Raw genomic sequence first — 19901 nt, forward strand, 5'->3', positions numbered from 1 at the left:
TATGAAGCCAAAAATTTTAGAGGATTTGAGGCAATTTTCTTATAAATCCAGTAATAGCCTTAATAATCCAATTTTATCTGGAAACTATGAAAGCTAATATAAAAATAACAGTGGTTTTAAAATTCAGATTAGAACTACAGCAACAAAACCCAAACTTAGATTCAAACCAACAAACCACAATGCCTAGAGAGAATTTAGGAAGACAGAAACTTTTAAGTACAGATATTTGTATCAGTATAAGGGAAGGTGCTAGACTGAAGCAACATTAATCTACAAAGCCTGGCTTTCATTAGTTCTTTGTGTTACACCATCTAAATGACGAGGATGAGTAAGAGCAAATATGAATGAATTGTTACAGATTCAGAAGGCTGTCTATTTGGACACTGTTCATCATATTAGGTAGCAGGTACTTTTGGAATCACTAAAACATTTTCCTTTCATAGCGTAGATAGATGCAGAGATCTGTAATCTGGCGCTATTTTCAGAGGAGCACAAAGTCAATGCTAGGTCAGCAATCCAAGAGAAAAAGTAGCAATAAGTACAATTCTCTTGACAGTCTGGAAAAAAATCAGGTCCTAAGAGTATAGTTTGAATAACAGAATTTTCCTTCATCATTCTTGAAAGCTGAAGCTTTTATAAGCTTTTATTGTGAAAATACTCTTTACCTATATAACTATTTCCTCTAGCGAAGCTCATCTAAGAACTTTTTAGATTTTTAAGAACATACAGAATCAGATCTTACAAGAGTAAAAAAGATTCCAACTCTTCCTCTGCTAGTGCAACTTCAGTGCTATTGGACAAAATACGAATGGCTAACTTGGAAGCCAAATCCACGCAGGCTAATTACACGACTCACTGTACATTAGCTGTACATTTGATTGACCATTACACAACATTACTCCTACTCCTGTTAATTCCACAAATATGACATTTTCTAAAAATATTTAAATCAATGCATATATTTGCTTAAGGATCTAACAAATTCTAGCTGTCTCCTACTACACAGTAAGAATAGTAATTTCTTCAACATGAAATACTTAAAGCATTAATTAAATACTTCAGTTAAATACTTTAAATTAGTTAAAGTATTTAAGAAGATAAATTTAGTACAAGATCATTACCAAAGTTCTACAAAACATACTACGGTGGGAAGACAAAAAAAAAAAAAAGTAAAAACGCCCCAGAATTCATTCCCACCTTTTGTTTTCTTTTGGTTTGTTTTAGTTTTGTTTGGTTTTTTGTTTGCTTGAGGATTAAAATATTGCAGAAAACCCCAGAATGTTTTATATATTAGGCATAATAAACTTCTGTATGAGAAGTATATCCTAAGTATACTTGTTCATTCTCAAAAAACAAAAACGAAACACCGTAACAGTGACCAGAGTAGGATACTTGTGCATCCTCTTCTTTGACAGCTGCAGGGGCATCTCAAGCAGCTGTTTCACCCTTCCAGTGGCTATGAATGTGGCGAGCAGAAATGGGAGGGGAGGTTGAAGGCAATTGAAAATTCAGGCAGGGAGTAACTGTGTGGTCACCAGGGATCATGTATTACTTTTTTCACATAAGCTGCTTTTGGGCAGATTTTCCAAGCAGTGGTTGCAAAATACACTCTTGTCACTGTGGGCATGCATCCTATCTCCCAGCTGTCACATTCCCTGGCAATCTACAGCTATACTCTGATTTTGTAGGATTTTTAGGCTGCCCTCTGTGTAAAAGTGGCTTTCCTTTTAGGCAGTCAGATCAGCCTGAGTTTCAAGAAATGACAAAGGAAGCTGTAGTGACATCTCAGAGAATTACGAGCAATGAAGTGGCTTGGAAACTATATTGGGGGTTCTCCTGCAAAGGTGAAGCTCCAAAGCCCAGACAAAAGATATTAAGATGGGGCCAGAGTGTTAGGTGGCAATCAGCTTGGTGGTTCCTTTAGGTGAACAGGGATTTCAGACCTCTCTGGAGAAAAAAAGAATTATTCAACAGGCTTGGGGTAGAGCTATCCTATCAATGCACTTCAGCTTTCGCAGTGTCTCAGAAGGACCGTGCTTCTGAAGACAGCTTATTCAAACCACAGAAAGGAAGCTGCTATAATGGAAAATATGCAGGACTGATTTACTTGTTTAATGGAAAAAAACACATATGAGGAAAGAGAGAAGACAAAGTAAGAAATACGACAGTATTAAGACTTCTGATACCACAATATTTCCTTTTCAGTTAATGTAAATTGGTTGTTTGCCTTTCAGATTTTTTTGGCATTATAGGTCAAGCGGTCTGAACACACTAACTCTTCTGGAATTGCTTCTTGGTTCAGACACAACCAAGGTTTTAAGCATAAACTGACATCTAGACAAAACAAGAAATGGGATCATCCTGATGGAAGCACTAGTGCCCATGCTGCCTGGCTGCTTAATATGTAATGAAATGTAGATGAATATGGCAGTCTTGCTACAGCAAAATTTTTATGGTTTCCAGCTTTGACCAGCACATTCCCTCATGTTTAATGGTGACCCACAGCTTTATTTTGATCTTAACAAGTAATTTATGCCATATGTAAATTTTAGTATAGCCACAAATGATGTACTGCTTTTGCAGTGGGAGAAAGGGATAATAAGCCAGAAAAGGAAGAAATGGGTCTTTCATAGCAATGTACAAATGGTTCTCAAACAAATGCTAAGAGCAGAAAGCTACCTGTAGCTTTCCTACCAAAAAGAATCCTCTTAACTTGTGCTAGGATTTTCCAGGGACTTCGAGGAAAGATGAAAGCATTAGAATCAGATTTTAATCTATTTGGAAATTCAAGTCAGGCATTTACTGACTGCTACAACTTCAGTCCTAAAATCAATCCACCAAGAGTATCCATCATTGTCTTCTTGGTAAAATTAGATCAAACCCTGCTCAGTTTCATATGCAATGTTTGGAGAGGGAAGAGTAGAGGTGGGGAGGAGCAAATCCCCACTGACACCACCTGGGAAGTGTAAGGACTCATGCACAGGCTGACTTAACAGATACGGAAAAGGACAAGCTATTCACTCTTAAAGTCCTTTCAGTGGAGTTTAAATCAGCCAAAATGTTGCTACTCTGAAAGTTTAAGGTGGCAGTGGAAGCTTCTTTACAGAGCTGACACATTTTGTATAGAATTTCCTACTGCAATTGCATCTGCAATGACTGCCAGATTATTCAAAGAGCATCATTTTGTCAGAATGAGACAGTAAAAATAGAAAAGTCAGCAGAACAAACCTCTCAGAGGCAAAAGGGTCAGTGGACAAACAAGTTGGTTCTAATCAGCAATGGCAGTTTTCTCCTGGCCCTTGCAGCTAAATCATAAATAATATTCCATCCCTATGTGTGCTAGTTAAAATTTTTCTTAATGTCATGTTTTTCCCTTTGCAGCTCTTCTATGATTTTTATAATTCTGATACATAGAATATTCAAATAGTACACTCCAATTTTAACTGAGCTTTTGTTTGTCAAGTGTGCTAAAAACTAATTTGTCTTCAGGGAGACTTCTATAAGCATCATTACTATGTTCAGCTGCAGGTTACAAAAGTCCCTTACAAACACATGAAAGAGGTCACTGTTGACATATTCTCTCCTGCAATACCATTTATGAAATTCCTGTCATTTTCACTGTATTATACATACAGTATTTATAAAGTCCAGGTTCCACTAGCCAGACATCTGCATATCTGATGACTGAAAGCAAATTACTGCAGCCAAGCTGTCATAGTATTTTTTTATATGATTACTGACTACAAGACATCTAAAGATTATGTGACAGAAAGCATTTATTAGAACAGAGAAATTTAAATTTAAAATATGTTTCATTCTTAAGTATGGCAAGAACAGTGAAATTGCAGGCAGAAACAGCACAGACAATTTAATTGGGCAGCAGTGGTGTATGAAACATGGATTAGGGAAGTAAGCAGTGATTACTTTTGGCAGCTTACATACTTGAGGTCGCACCTACAGGGGCTCATAACTTAGCAAGATGTGAAACAGACAGAAGTTTGCTCTATTGTTGGCCTGTTCTTTAGCAATGTCACATTAATTCAGTCAAAGTATTGCAGTATGTACATATAATAGCTATGCTGTTAAGGCTTATATACAAACAAGTTTAGAGCTCCTTTTATGAACTACAGTTTTCAACGGTTTTCAAATCATCCATAAATTGTACTTTTAGACAAAACATAGAGGGCTTTAATACAGAATAAATTAATTTTAAGACTAAATTTGATACAAGATTCTTCAACCATGTCAAAGTTACTGATTTAAAAGATTGCAAATGAGTTCTCAAAACTTTAGAAAAACCCACAACCCTCCCGTCCCCATCTAAACCACACATTCAGGAAAGAAGAGATGTTTACATAATTCCTTCTTACCACTATTGCTTTTCTCAAACACAGAATCATAGAAAAATTCTCAACTGAAGGAATCTCAGGAGTTCTCTAGTCCAACCTTCTACTTCAAAGACGGGTTAGCTCCGAGATTAGACCAGATCACTCAGAGCTTTATCCAGTCAGGTCTTGTAAACCACCAAAAACAGAGACTACACAACTTCTCTGGGCAACCTGTTGCAATTCATCACTGTCTTAACAGTGAAAAGGTTTTTCCTTATGTCCAGTTGTACTGGGTTTGGCTAGGATGGAGTCAATTCTCATTATAGCTGCCCATATGGTGTTGTGTTTTAGATTTGTGACTGAAACTGTATTGATAAAACACTAATGTTTTGATGAACAGTGCTTGGACAGACTCAAGATCTTCTCTGTCCCAGTCAGCAAGTAGGACAGGACGCTGGGAAGGGACACAGCCAAGACAGCTAACCTGAACTGACCAAAACTATATTCTACACCATATAACACCATGCTCAGAAATAAAATTTTGGGGGGAGTCCTTCCAAGGTAGCCACTGCTCAGAGAATGGTTGGGCATCAGGCTGCTGGTGGGAGGTGATGAGTGATTGTTTTGCATCACCTGGTTGCTTTTTCTCCTCTCCTCTCCTCTCCTCTCCTCTCCTCTCCTCTCCTCTCCTCTCCTCTCCTCTCCTCTCCTCTCCTCTCCTCTCCTCTCCTCTCCTCTCCTCTCCTCTCCTCTCCTCTCCTCTCCTCTCCTCTCCCCTCCTCTCCTCTCCCCTCCCCTCCTCTCCCCTCCCCTCCTCTCCCCTCCCCTCCTCTCCTCTCCCCTCCCCTCCTCTCCCCTCCCCTCCCCTCCTCTCCCCTCCTCTCCCCTCCTCTCCCCTCCCCTCCCCTCCTCTCCCCTCCCCTCCTCTCCCCTCCCCTCCTCTCCTCTCCCCTCCTGAAAAACTGTCTTTATTTCTTTATCTCAGTCCATAGGTTTTTCTTGCTTCTGATCTTCTGGTTCTCTCTCCTGTCCTGCTTGTGGGGAGAGTAGTGAGCAAGCAGCTGGTGGGTAGATAGTTACTGGGTGGAATCAATCCCCCCCACCAGTCTGAACCTCTCTTGTTTCAGCTTAGGTCCTTGTTGCTCATCCTCCTGTCATGCACCACTGCAAACAGCCTGGCTCTGTCTTCTTGAGCATCTGCTTGAACACCCTGACCATCTTAGGGGACATGCATCAAACTTGTTCCAGTTTATCAATATCTTTTATTTAGTGGTGACTCAAAATATGGGGCACAGTATTCTAGATGTGAGCTAATAAGGGCTGAAGAGAGGGAAATAATAACTCCTCTCAACCTAATGGCTGTGTTCCTGTACATACAGCCCAGGATGTTCTTAACTTTCTTTGATACCAGGGCACACAGCTGGTTCGCATTCAGTTTCTTACCTACCCAGATGCAAAGGTCCTTTTCAGCAGAGACATTTCTCAACCAGCCAGTCCCAGCCTGTATTGTTGCAAGGGGTCACTCCTTCCAAGGTAAAGAACTTTGCATTTTTCCTTGTTGAATTCACAAGGCTCCTGTTGGTCTGCCTCCCCAGCTTGCCTAGGCCCTTCTGAATAGTAGCCCTGCCCTCAGGCATGTAAACAATTTCCTCTGAATTGTCATCTGCAAGCATGGTAAGTGCTCCAGGTCCTTGATAAAGATGTTAAAATGACAAGTCAGCCTCCAGAAAGAAGCATGAGCCATTAACTACTAATAGTTAATGGATGGTCTGAGCCTGACTACCCAACAAATTTCTTACCTGTCTAGCTGTCCATTCATGCAGACCATGGTTAAATAAACCATTAAATTTTGTGAATATCATCTTTCCCTCCCATTTTTTACCATCTTGCAGAAATGTATGTGAAAGTTAGGTTCTGAGATTATACTACAGCTCTCTTGCAAGTCATATCCTAATTACAGATTGGCATTTTTTTCTGTAAAGGATACTGACGAAACAGGTCCTAAATCTCAGACATAAGAAAACTTTCTCCACCATAAAGGAGGAGGAGTACTTTTTTGTGTGTCTCCTTTTTTTTCCTTTTAAGAAAAAGAAAGGAAAGAACACTATTTCAAAATGGTAAATAGATTAGGAAGTATCAGCTTCTCACCTGCAAACCAGAAGCCAAAAATCATAGAAGTGGAGAAGACATATCTTGAGGGCTTAAGGGAGAAATATACGGGTTCTAGGAGACACTTAGACATTACATCTGTCATAAAAAACTGCACTGTATAATTTCTCCCAAACTACTTTCAATCTAATTCTTAACAGAAACCTCTTTTCAAATAAATCTGTTTTGTGAGCTATGAAGATTTTATTGCAGCTTAGTAACAGCCAATAATACATCAATGTAATAACCTGTTAGGTAGTAACAAGACACCATGCATATACAGGCTTACGTGTAAATGCAAAACAGCTAGATTCTGAAAAAAAAACATGGTACTTTTCCTGAACCAACAACGTACACATGGAGAAGTTCAGACTAAATTGTCAAACGTCACATGCTTCACCTGCTCTGGGATAATGTTCAGTACCTGGAAGGATCAAGGAAATGATCTTTCCAAACATCAGCAGACAAGTTGGATATTAAAAGGGCTACAATGATATTGTGAAACTGCTAGGAAATGAAAGGGAACTAAAAAAGAAGAAAACATGCAATATTACCAAGTGTAAAAACATGAGAAGTTTGAGCTATTTCGATATTGCAAAGCAAAGCAAAGATAGCAGGTATGAATGATAAATTACTGCTTGCAATGTCTAATCTGAAGTCACTGGAGAATTAACCATGGTAATAATGATAAAGGTAGTAAGTATGACAAAACCAAAGACCTGTAAACAGAGCCATCTCATCCACTACTTTAAAAGAAAAAGTTCAAATCTTTTGCAGTCATTTTGAATGTGAATAATACAGACATGGAAAACAAATGCAGGGAAAAAGTAGAGCATATTGCACCAACAGCCAAACTAGGTTTGATTAAGCTAAAGCTGGAAATCATGTTAATATGATTATACCATTTTCAGTATCACTTTACTATGTTGTGTGTATGAATTCATTGAACTACTACTAACTGAAGGTTTTGAACCACCTGTTTTCTCAAACTTAAATAAAAAAAAATGTCAAGGCCCACTTATTTGAATATCTGAATATCTAAAATACTCTTTGCACTCAAGTCAATGATTCTAATCTCTGGTTTTACATAATACATTTCCAGGCAAAAAGCTAAGTAAAATTCATAAGACACCAAGAACTACACTAAGAATACATGAAAACATATTTCTGAATGTAATTTATATTCACATAAATATAAATACATACACCAGTTCAGCAGCCCTTTTTTTCAGTAGATCATTTTCTTCAATTTGAACTTGACAAAGTTCCAGAAAAGTTCTTAATTCTGATCCTTTGATTCTTTCAGTTGCAGGCAAAGTACGACAGTTTAAGATTTCACCATCAAGAAACTGTAAACTAGGAAGGACCTTAGACAAAGAAGCCCTTAGAAAAGAAAAAGTCATAATTAGTTTTACAAAAAAATCCTAATGCTAAAACTCCCATTTTATTGGTACAATCATATAACAAGACAGAACATGATGATAGTTCTCTACATACTTGTATATATTTGTCTTTACTTCATATGTTAATATATTAATGAAAACTTTATTCTTGATAAACAACAGAACTTAGCAAGATTTCTTAATACTTTGTTGTTATAATGACCACTACTGAAATACTGACCCCAGGGAGGTCAATGCCAACATTCTCAATCCACTACAGCCAGCATTTTACCTACTTAAACAACAACAGGAAAATCTGACACACTTGTACATAGACACCTGTAATGCATTTCATTAGTAGGCAACACAGCAAACTAAGATTTGGATTAAGATACAGCACTGATTTTGTTGATCCATTGAAAGGTTTAGATTCAAAACTGCACAGAATACTAAACATTGTCAGTCTTACTCCCTTTATCATTTCTATATACCACATAAAGCAATATGATATTCAATATGACTGACAGGAAAAAAAATTACTTTCGAAATATTGAATTCGGTCAGTGAAAGAGATGACAGTAGAGATGACACTGCCTTGCTATGAAAAGGACAGTTGAGCCACTGATGCAAGAAAAAATATGTATGACAAACTTATCTACCAACTTAAAAAACCAGTATCATCAATGCTATTCTTCTTCAATTGCTCTCTTCTAGGCTATTGTGAAATATAATCTAGTACTGCAGTCTTGTTTCACGTATTTCTTATACCAGACCAAATTAGTTGAAAGTTGCAAAACTGCAAAATTATTTAAATCAATACATCAACACTCAGTATTTTCATTGTTAGTTTTAAGTAACACTTAAGAACTTTTGAAAGAATACTTATTGCAGCTGTAAGTCCACTTACTATGAAAAAAAATACTCTTTTCAAAATTTTAGAACTCACCGACTATTCACTGTGAAGGTAAAGGACTATTACTCAGCTCAGACAATATACACTAAGTTTAAAATCAGAGAAAGTTGCTATGAATGAGTTAGAATATTCCAAAATGTAGCTCAATAGAACAGAATATTCATTTTTTACAAATATAAAATCTTTCTTCTCTACTGCCCATTAATGTAAGAATAACACATCTGAAATACATTTGGAATAAAACAATGGGTTTAGATAGAGAGTCCCTGAACACATAGAGAGAAATCACCAAAGCTGATATTGAATAGCGATACATCAAAAAAGTACCATATCAAAGTTCATTGATGCTGGAAGTATCGTGTCCTAGAGCTATGGGATCTCAACACTAGTTTTTCCAGCTGGGTTTCTCCTGGTGACGGGCTGAGTCAATATTTCATTTAGTGAAAACTTCCTGGTGAATATTCTGTCACTTAAGAGGCTCTATTAATCATTACAGCATTGAAACACATTCCCCTAGGAGTGCTCAGACTGATCCCAGGGTTTAATTTTTAAAAAGCAATTTCTTACTACTTCACTTTTGTTGGTGTTATCACTGGCTGGACATGAAAGTACAAAACCGATTGGGAAATTTTACAACTAATTCCTTTGTTGGTATCAAGAGGTTATGTAAAGTTCACTGGAATATATTGCCTGAAGTTATGGTCAATGTTGTATTCAGCAAATCCATATTTTATAGTATCCCATACTTTAAATCCTTTAGACAAATGAATCTCTTGTCTAATCATAAAAGCTCTATTGGGTCAAGCAATCTAAAGTGTCAGTTCTTATAGTTAAATTGGAATTCAGAAAGCTTTTCCCCTCCAGGTTACAAGTGAAATAACAGTTACTTCTGTAAAACAGTGGGAATTAAAACAATGCAAATGGGAATTTAAAATATTGTCACAGTCACTGAATTTTATTCACAAAATTACCTGCAGGAATCACGGGAGTGCAAATAAGTCTGTTCATTAAAAACCAAACAAACCAACCAAGAATGTATTTGTACCATTAGCTTTTAAACTACTCAAACATTTCCAACTAAAAGTTTCAAATAGTATTTTTTCCAGTGGAATACTAATTAGAAATTTGTACAAAAAACTTCTAATGGAAGATATACATGTAAGGGTGGTTTTGTTTTTGTTTTTTCTCTTAATATAACACATACTCCAAAACAGACATACCCCAAACTTTGCTGCAGTTATACTAGGCAATCTATTGTAGTGAATTTGAACACAGTTTATCTAAACACATTTTTTGTGTAACATTGAAGTGTAAAGCCTCACCTTTAACTGACTTGAAGTTAGACAAGGAGCAATTCTGGTCATTCTTTAAAATTGCTAAGGTTAAAAAAATATAACAATATTTTTCTAATAAAAAATCTCAGTCACCTGTTTTAATTACATCCAAAATGAAAGTCCAACTGTTGTGTCTCATTTCATTTCCTCAGACATTTTATTATATTAACACATTCCTAGGTAAATACTTGAGTTCCTTAGCTGAAAGAATTGGTAATGATTTCAGTTATTACTGATTAAATGCTTCTTTTTACATTTAATGGCATTATAGTGAGAATTCACTAAAAGACACTGTACCATTTCAACACAGGTATTCTGGAACATCAACTAAAAATCTAAAATTTCATTTCCAACTTATTCTGCTCTTGAAGGCCTGTAGGCTAGAAAGTATCAATTCTAAGGAAGATGAAAGAGCACTTCATATTAAATTAACAGCACTACTGTACTTTTGCTGAGCAATTCTCTCAGACAGCTTTAAGTCTTGACGGCATTGGCCCATGCACAGTGTTTCAGACCACAGAATTCTCAAGAAATGAGGACACTTCTACTAAAATACAAAATACAAAACCCTATCCATGTACAATTTTATTCATATGGCTTACAAATACAATCCTATCACAGCTACTCATTTCAGGGATTCTGGTGACTGCATTTCACTTCATATGTGAAGTTTCCTTTCTACCCTATCCAGTTTTTATGTATACATATATAATACCTCTAGGACCAGCCCTTTAAATATTTTTTAGATTATTATTTTGGTATTATACATCACTGGAGGGCAAAGGACAGCATTATTTTTATATCTGTGTCTTTCATATCTCATAAGAGCTATTAAATTTTGGTGTAAAGATAAGGAATTCTCAGAACAAGAAAAAAGTCCAAGCTTCAACTACTAAGGAAAAATCAACCATTCATTCTGACTTTTTCTTCTAATTTTTTTTCCTTAAAAGATGTAAGCCAAGGATTCCTTAATACATTTATTATAGACACCACCCTTTCTCTATCCATGTGCAGTGTGAACCTGCAAGACTGTTAAGCAGCAAATGGATGAAGTGATGGAAAGGAGTAAATAAAATAAAAAAAAAGAAAAAAGACAGCAAAGCAGAAAGAGAAACACTTTAAGAAGCTATGTGATAGTCAGAAACTGATGGTTCTGAGAAAGGCAAGTAAGCAGTGTAGGAACATTAATCATCAGAGAAAAAAATAAAGGTTTTAAACAGTGCAGATGAAAGAGGAGGAGAAAAAGGCCACGTCTTTGTGCAGAAGTTTTAATGAAATGTAAAAAAGGGTAATAAAGGTCAGACAAAACCTCAGTCAGAAAGTTAAAGTTACCAAAGGTGGTAAACTTGTCAGTAAAGAGGAACAACCAGAATTCACGCTGAAAAAGAAGATATTGTGATCAGTGGGCAAGGAAGCAGTTACAAATAAACAGCCCAAAGAAGGCCCATATCGTCTTTATAATTTCTGTATTTGCCTAAAGAAATTGTCACAAAGAAAAATACTTGTTTAGGATAACAGTTAAACAGCTTAGAGAGACCGCTGTCGAGTTTTAGCACAAACTGCTTCTTATTAAGGTTCCAAGTACTAGGTCAAACATCAAGATTTTTCTTTAAACAAAATTACAAACTGGAATTCTTAAAAAATAAAGATCACAGAATTGAATTTTATTTGTTATTTCCATATAATTCTCTTCCAATTTGTGGTAGCATTCATACCTCATTTCTACTGTTTAACTAACATACATACACCAAGTTTTCTGGCTGATTTTGATTGATGAGCAAGATGCATATACACCTAGTTTTTGGCTGATTTTGATTTTTTGATTTAGCAAATTAATTTATTTTCTTACCTCCAATTACTTTCTTGGAGAAGAGGATTTCCACTGAGTGACAACTCCCTTAGTTTATGACAGCCACTTAACCATGTAATGACACCTTTAAGGTCTATATTGTAGTCGAAAAGAAAATTTAATATCAATTTGAATTCAGAACCATATTATTTCTCATAAAATCTTACATGGAAGTAAAATGTACCAAAATCATGAAGTACGACAAGCAATTCTGCTACCTATAAAGTATACTTATAATCAGTATAACATCCATGCTTGGAAAATATTTATATGTTTTCTGTATAAATGTCACCTGTAAATAAATAGGAACAATCAAATTCAAATAAGTTTATAATTTAATTAAGAAGTTCTTGTTTGAATGGGGTTTTATGTTTTTTATACAACCCACCTGACAAGCAGTTATTTTTGATATCCAGCTTTTCCAAAGATACAAATGAATTTAAAGGTACAAGCTCAGTTAATCTAAGAACAAAACAGAAGAGGTTTTTTTCAACTAAATAAACCAGCAGTTCATAAGAGAAAGGCATCAGTATCTTTTACAGTTATGACAATTTACTTATTTTCATAAGAAAATACTCAATTTAGCTATCCAAGGTGCTAGAACTAATTACTGAAATTTTAACTTGAAAGCATTTCTTAGTCTTCTCAGTAGCTCAGTTTTTAATATTTACTCATCACTGTTTTGTTTTGTCTGGTAAATATTTCATTCTGTTTCTTGCATTTAGTGCTGAGGATCTGAAGTCTTGAAAAATTTACACAACTCAGTTGGCTTTTCTTGAGGCACCATAACTAGAATGAAACTAACAGAAGACCCTGATTCTGAAGAAGAAATAAAATCTACTTTTCCTCTTTCCTCTTCCTTCATTTCTCATTGCTCAAACTTCTTGTCAGTTTGGTTCTGTTCCGCACTCAGCACATTACTTCCTAGATCCTAAAACTAACATAATTATTGTCACAGTTGTATTTCTTAACAGGTCAAGGCTGCACTGTCCTGTAATATATTTTTAGTGCCTCCTCTGTCTTACCACTTCTGTAAGACAGTGACAAATAGGTGCCTATTATACAGACAGTTATGGAATTGCTCTTATTGCATGTCAGAGCTTTTCTTGTGCAACAAAGCAGCAAAGCAGTAGCGCAGCCATGACAAAATTCTTATTTGTAATACTGAAGAGTAAATGTAAGGAAAATGAGCTGACATTCATCTGTACAAAGGATTATGGACTGTAAGACATGTATTATCACTACTATTAAAACATTACCGTCCAGTGTTATTCAAGTTTCTTTACTTACAAACTTTCATTAGTGCAACTAAGAATGAATGTTGAACGGTTTGGTCAGCTGCCAGGCTATTTTCAAATATTACTTTTTAGATTAAAAAGTTTATTTAGTTTTATTTTAAATATGAAAGAGGGAGGAAAAAATAAAATCAAGATGCAAAAAAAACCCCAGTCTTCAATTAGGATTAGTATGTTTATGTATAAACACATACTACATCAACTACATTTTTAAAAAAAAAAAATACACGTTTAGGAAACTTCTTTCATGTCTGTAAGGACAAGGCCTAAGCATAATGAGAAAATGGTAACACCAATGGCAATGTGTGTTCTCACTTTGTGACTGCTAATTTTCATGGAAAGCAGTATTTTCTGAGGGTTATAGTGCCTTTGAAAGCTATAAATCTGAATTGTTATGGTCAGAAACATGACCATGCAAAAAACCAAAACCCACTCACTCCACAAACTTACAACTGGTCAGAGCCAAAAATGGTTGTTTGTTGCTGAAATGTTGTGTTTCCATCACAGGCATTACAAATGAAAGACAGAGCTGGATTTAACTTTGGTACACAAATTCTGGACCAAATGTTGGTTGTAATCTCTTTAATCTTACTGAAAATTTGACCATATGCAAAACAGAAAAAAAATAATTTCCACGTTCAGTTGGCAAGTATTTCTATATGACAACATAACATTTTATTCAGAGAAACAGATATAAAGCCAATTCAGTATGTGTTGCTATACTTCCCTATCTTTCTCAAACCATATTGTAAAGTTGTCCTGGTTCTAGTTCTAATTAGTTCTATTACCTCCCTGCCAGTCTTCCATGCAATCAAATAAATATGAAGAAGTATTAACTCTAAAAAGCATTAAGCCTTATATGTAGATCTGTACATAGTACTATAAATGTCAGCATGTCTCATGACCAGTCAACAGTAAACAAATATATTTAATATTTGTAGCAAATATCACCACAGATATTAGTGGCTAACAGTATGGCTGCAAAGACTGAAAATCCACGATTCAGGTTATAGATTCACATATTCAGAAATATCCAGGAAAATAAATGTACTTTGCACAAGGGACAAAAGATAATGCAGTATTGTTTTATTTATACTGAGTGAGTTCTCTGGTTCTTTATCAGTATATGCTGTGGTGAATTAGAAATTGCCTACTGGACTATCCCTGCCTGCTGTTGGCATTATGAGATTAAAATGCTTCCCAGTCATTCTATAGCTTTCCTTTTACTGACATTCTTTGTTAAATTTTTTCCTAAGAAAATTCAAACCAGAAAGACAAAGGACATTACTGAAAACTTAATACTACTTGACCTTGTCACATTAGCCCTGGGCATGAGAGAGATATAAATTACAAAGAAGACACAAAAGTAAAAGATATTCACAAAAAAGCAAGCTAGAGCTTCCTCTTTCTGCTCCCATTTAAGGATGTAGCAGGACAGGACAGAGATAGCCACAGAAACAAGATTTAAGAGACTAGAATAGTTGCAAGTATGCATCAGAGAAAATAAAGATTGCTTTTCCAAACACAAACAGCAGTCACTGGTCAGGATGGTCCAAATCCTGCCATGCATCTGCTTTTCCTCAGAAAAATTTTCAAGAGGTTAGCAGGAAGGAGGGCAAAATAATTAAAAATATATATATATATATATCTTTAAAGAAAGCCCATATTTCTTTTCCATTCTTTAAAAATAAAATTATTTTAGTTTGCAATATTCACCATATTTATAAGTAGTAATCAAATATAACGTAGGAAATCTGTCAGCCACTTGTTTCTTGAATACTCTAGCAGACAGTACTTCAACAGTATTGCTCATGGTGCCACACACTTAGAGATAAACTTATCATCAGCAAAGAATTATTGAAAGTGATCAAAAAAATCTAGACTGATAAGGATGGGATGCGGGAAACTACTATAAATAAGTATATCTTTTTCATGACTGACTTATTTCAACATTCAATGACATTTAGATTTATTATGACAACTCTGGAAAAGTGCTCAAATTCTCAAAACACGGTGGCTTGCAACAACAGTGAGTTCAACTCTTACATCTGAGAAATTCGGTTAAACACACAGATACCATATATATTTAAGTAGGGAGAACAATATTTACCAAGAAAGAATTGAACTGACTTTTTAGCATTTCTATTACAAGCCTTTTAGGAAGAGTATGCACCTAGTTGCAAAAACATGGGAGCAAGATGTTCACAAATAATTTGATTCTGGCCAAACCAGTTTCCCCCAAAAAAGGAATTTTTGCAGATGACTGCATTTTTTTAGATATTAAATTTTTATCTAACACATGTTATCTTAATGAAAAACAAGAGATAGCAGAAAAATAAGTTTGCCATATTAATGCCATATTAAAACAGAAAATTTAAGAGGGATAGATTTGTCTGTTCTGAAGTTGGGGGGAAAAAAAAACAGTAATGGCTACCTGAATAGCAGACTGATTTAGCGTCTCACTGTAAAACTTTTAAACGAAAAAGACATTGACAAGTAAGCTACATAATTAAGTGGGACTACATGTAAATATAAATACCACATGAACTCTTAACACATATTAAATATGTATTAATTTCAGTCCCAGGGGCAAGGTTTTTCTCTCCTACACCTAAATCTTTATCCACAAGAGAAGAAAAGAGAAAATGTGCCTTTTTTAAACTAACTTAACAGTTGTGTTCTCCAGCTGCTATAAAATAGAGCACAGATCTTCATAGTCCCAATTCAGCAGTAACCAAGTCAAGAGGATATTCATCACTGGCTTTGGTGAACTGCACATTGACCAAGTATATGCTTTGTATGTGAAAGCCACAATATAACACTTAATAAAAGCAGTAGTGGTGAAATAGCTGACATTTTTATATTTGAAGGAGTTAATCACTACCTGTTATAATTCTTTGTTGCTAGATTGTAGGTTTAAAACAATTTTTTGAGTTTTATCTTTGGCAATTTCCTGTTTATGATACAGACAAAGCACCTCAGGAATAAAAAAATTCTGTAAATTGGTGTAAGAATTTTCTTTTCACAGCGCTTCACTTTTAGAAAGAATACAGAGTCACAGCATTACCATTATATTGGCTTCCTGCAATCAGTAAAAAGGAAATGGCACTCAGTGCACACTTGAAAAAAATTCACAAAATTGCACTAGCTGTAGGATAAAAGTAAAGAAACAGCTTTTCTTTCAACAGCTTACTCCATTACATTCACTGTTTCTATGGAACATCGAGTTACTTATGCTATGGCACACACATATGGAGCTGCTTATAAGTGTACATAATGTGAGTGTAACAGAGCAGGCTACTGAAATGCCAAGAATTTTGAGGCTTTTAATATGCATTTAAGGCTATCTTGTCCTGTTTGTCACAAAGATTTCAGATAAGCTATAGATACATCAAGGAAAGAAATGGAATCGTTTGGGGAGGAGATGTGTGCTTATTTTCAGCACATCCAGTTTGCTGATGCAAAAAATATGTGCTTTCTCCCAGTTCAGCAGAAGAAACTCAGTGGACCAAATACTGCATTTCAGCTTGGCCACTAGAAAACCAGAATAAGGACTATAATGGACATTTAAAAACTGTAAGATCATGGCATAGGCAAGTGACATAAGATACATCTACATGGCCAGACAAGCACAATCTAGATCCAGAGGCTGCATTCAAGCTACGTCTGAGACCGTGCTCCTAAGTTTGTTCTCTTCCTAACAGGCACATGAGACTTTTAAACAGTTTTGCAGACTTTTTTATTACACACAGCATAGCTACACCTTAATTTTAACAAAAAACAAACCAGAAGAAGAGGAGGAAACTAAAAGAAGATAGAGCCACTTTACTGTGTTCCACAAAAAGCTGAACAGGACAAGGTAAAAAAAAAAAGGGCAAAAAGCGAACATGAATTAAATCAATACATGTGATTCAGAGTCTAACACTCAACAAATAATTCTCTGGTTAATCACAGGCAGGAAGCACTTTCTCCAGAAGAATTAATAAAAGAACTAAAAAAAGTTTAAAAGCCCAGCAACTTGAAGATTAGATTCTGTAAATATAGCTAGTTGTTATACTTACATCCAAGAGTTTACATGCATACTACTTCATTAGAGATGCTATAAAAATAATCTGAAAAGTTATATAAAAATATAGGTTGTATATACTCAAATAATATTAATTTTGCATGAAGGACATTGGTTATAATAACAGGACTCAGTCTTACAGATCTTTCCTCCAACAGGCTCAGTTACAGTTGACTGCTGAACTAAATGTCACATAGGATGGGATTCATCTGTTCAAATGCAGACACCTACATATGAGCTGGTCATTTTGACTCTGTTAATAGTCAATGAAGATGAACAGGCACTTGTAGGGTATGATTAGTCTCAAGCAAACAGCTAAAAATGGCAGATGAATCACACTCTAAAAGCATCTCCACTAACAGGAGAGTCAAGTGGTTAGTTCAGAGTGTATATTCTGTATATTGTGTGTAATAGAGTATATTCTATTTGACTGAGATTAATCTTGTTCAGAGCAAAATGGTCATAGTATAGAAAAATAATTAATTTATATTAATTTAAAATTAGTTTTACTACTAACACATTGTAAATTATAATAATTGTTCCTTATTTTTTTAGCAGAATTTAAATTGAAGAAAAGGGGGTGGGAGTGGGGAAATAAAAATTTTGATTCCTGAATATCTGGTCATTCTAAGTCTACAGTTGTACAGATTATCTTAGAAAATTAAAAGAAAAATAATTACAGAGTACTTGAGTGCGTGATCTAGTTTTATGCTGCTTCTCTTGATCCTTCTTTTTCATTTTATACCTTTCAAACTGAACCATAAGACTGAAAATTTAAAGCAAATATGCTTGCTTTGGAGAGCATTAACATATGTATGTAAAATAAAAAACAATGTTCTCATTTCTCCTTTTTAGCTCCAGTAGTTGCACTTAACATAGCCTTCAAAGTCTGTTTTGAATAAGCTATCTGTGAAATATGAAGTTTGACAGACATACTCTAGAAACAATTGCTAAAGAAAGGAAAAAAAAGAAACACCATGGTTTTAATAATGCCACAATGATCAAAAATTATTTACATATAACATCTAATAGAAAAAATTACTTTTCATATTTAATACTGTTTCAAATTTTCTTAGCTAAAGGTAGCCAATGTAGTTTCTTGTCACCCACATATTTTCAAAGAATATCTGGAAAAGATAGTGATATTTTCACCATACTGAGAATGATACTTTTCAGATAAGTGTTATGTTAGTAAATTCCTCTGCATCAGTTTTGTAAGTAGGAGAATGTTTCTTGCTTACCTATTTTGACACAGCAAAAGAATCTGCAATAGGGGCAACCAATACAAAGGAAGCATTCTCACAGCAGAAATGCTATTGTCATCCAAATATAGTTCTCTTAGGAGAACATGATTTTCCAGTCTTGGAAACTAATAGAAAAGAGATGGTTATTTAAAATTAGTATAAATTAGAGAAACAACAGTGGAATGCTTACCAGATGCTTTTCATAAATCATTACTAAATACAAGCAAAACGCACGTTTTAGATATATGTATCAGTTCCTTATTACGTATGTATCAGTTGTCACACAAAATTTCTACATATCAGGTAGTAAGTATTTTTTAAAGTCTTCTACCTAGTCTGAATAGTCAATATAAATTAAAAAAAAAAAAATAGTCAAGAGCCCAAAACCCAGTCTTACTATTTTATTCATGTAGTTATTTGCTGCTTATTGACAATGGTTTTTCTCTCTCAGATTCATAAGAGAATCATTGTCAGTAAATATGACTAAGTGTACAGTTAGCAAACTATACTTTCCTATTTTAAATGCTGCAGCACAAACTTCAACTTTGGGAGGATCAGCATACATCAAAACAGGCTGAACTATTACTTATACGTGATGATAATAATATTTTGTTACATTTTAAACAAAGAATCAACATCATATAATACAAACTGAAGGCTAGATTTTATAAACAAAAGAGGGAAATATAATTACTTAGGGGCCAATTTTTCAAGTACCTCAGAGCAAGAAAATAACTGCTAGCCATTTATATCTTTGAAAAATCTCCCCCTAATAGAGGGAAAAAAAGCCTACCTAAGAGCATGAAACATCCCACAGCAAACAAAGAGCACATGATCAGCATTCTGAAAAATATGACTGTTAACAAAGATGTATGCACAACAGTCACTGAATTAAAAGTTTTTACCTCCTGGAGGTTATTGCCTTGCAACTTCAGAATCTGAAGTAGACCACAATTCTCAATGCCTTCAACTTGTGTGAGATGATTAAAAGAGCAGTCTAGGTGAATGAGAGTAGGTGCCTCCCAAAGACCTTTTGTGCTGATTAACTGATTATGGTCCATAATTAATTGCTGAAGACTTTTCAATGACTCCAGACCACCTGAAAATGAAAGATTTTAGCTGAATTAAGCCATAATGAAATAAAAACCTGTTGGTTTTCAAGTACTAAGAAAACTCTGAACTTTCAATATATTTATATTATCTACAGTAACAATTAATATTAGTCCTGTATAAGGTTTTAAAATAATTACTGTATTTTGACCCTATCAAATGTAGAGTTCACAAATTTCTCATCCTCTTAACCAAGTGATAACAGTTCATAACCCCTTTAACACTTTTGTTG

At 34.9% G+C, this 19901-nt stretch overlaps 1 protein-coding gene across 1 annotated transcript in view; it reads right to left on the minus strand.

Annotated features, from left to right (window-relative positions):
• Positions 1 to 19901, minus strand: part of LRRIQ1 (leucine rich repeats and IQ motif containing 1) — a 117129-nt gene that overhangs the window by 77825 nt on the left and 19403 nt on the right. The window contains 5 exon segments of the mRNA XM_074825427.1: positions 7683 to 7859; positions 11955 to 12048; positions 12343 to 12416; positions 18557 to 18684; positions 19465 to 19658. Of these exon segments, the coding sequence (XP_074681528.1) occupies positions 7683 to 7859; positions 11955 to 12048; positions 12343 to 12416; positions 18557 to 18684; positions 19465 to 19658 (667 nt within the window).

This window comes from Strix aluco, chromosome 5, assembly GCF_031877795.1.
Source record: "Strix aluco isolate bStrAlu1 chromosome 5, bStrAlu1.hap1, whole genome shotgun sequence".
In the NCBI taxonomy this organism is placed as follows: domain Eukaryota; kingdom Metazoa; phylum Chordata; class Aves; order Strigiformes; family Strigidae; genus Strix; species Strix aluco.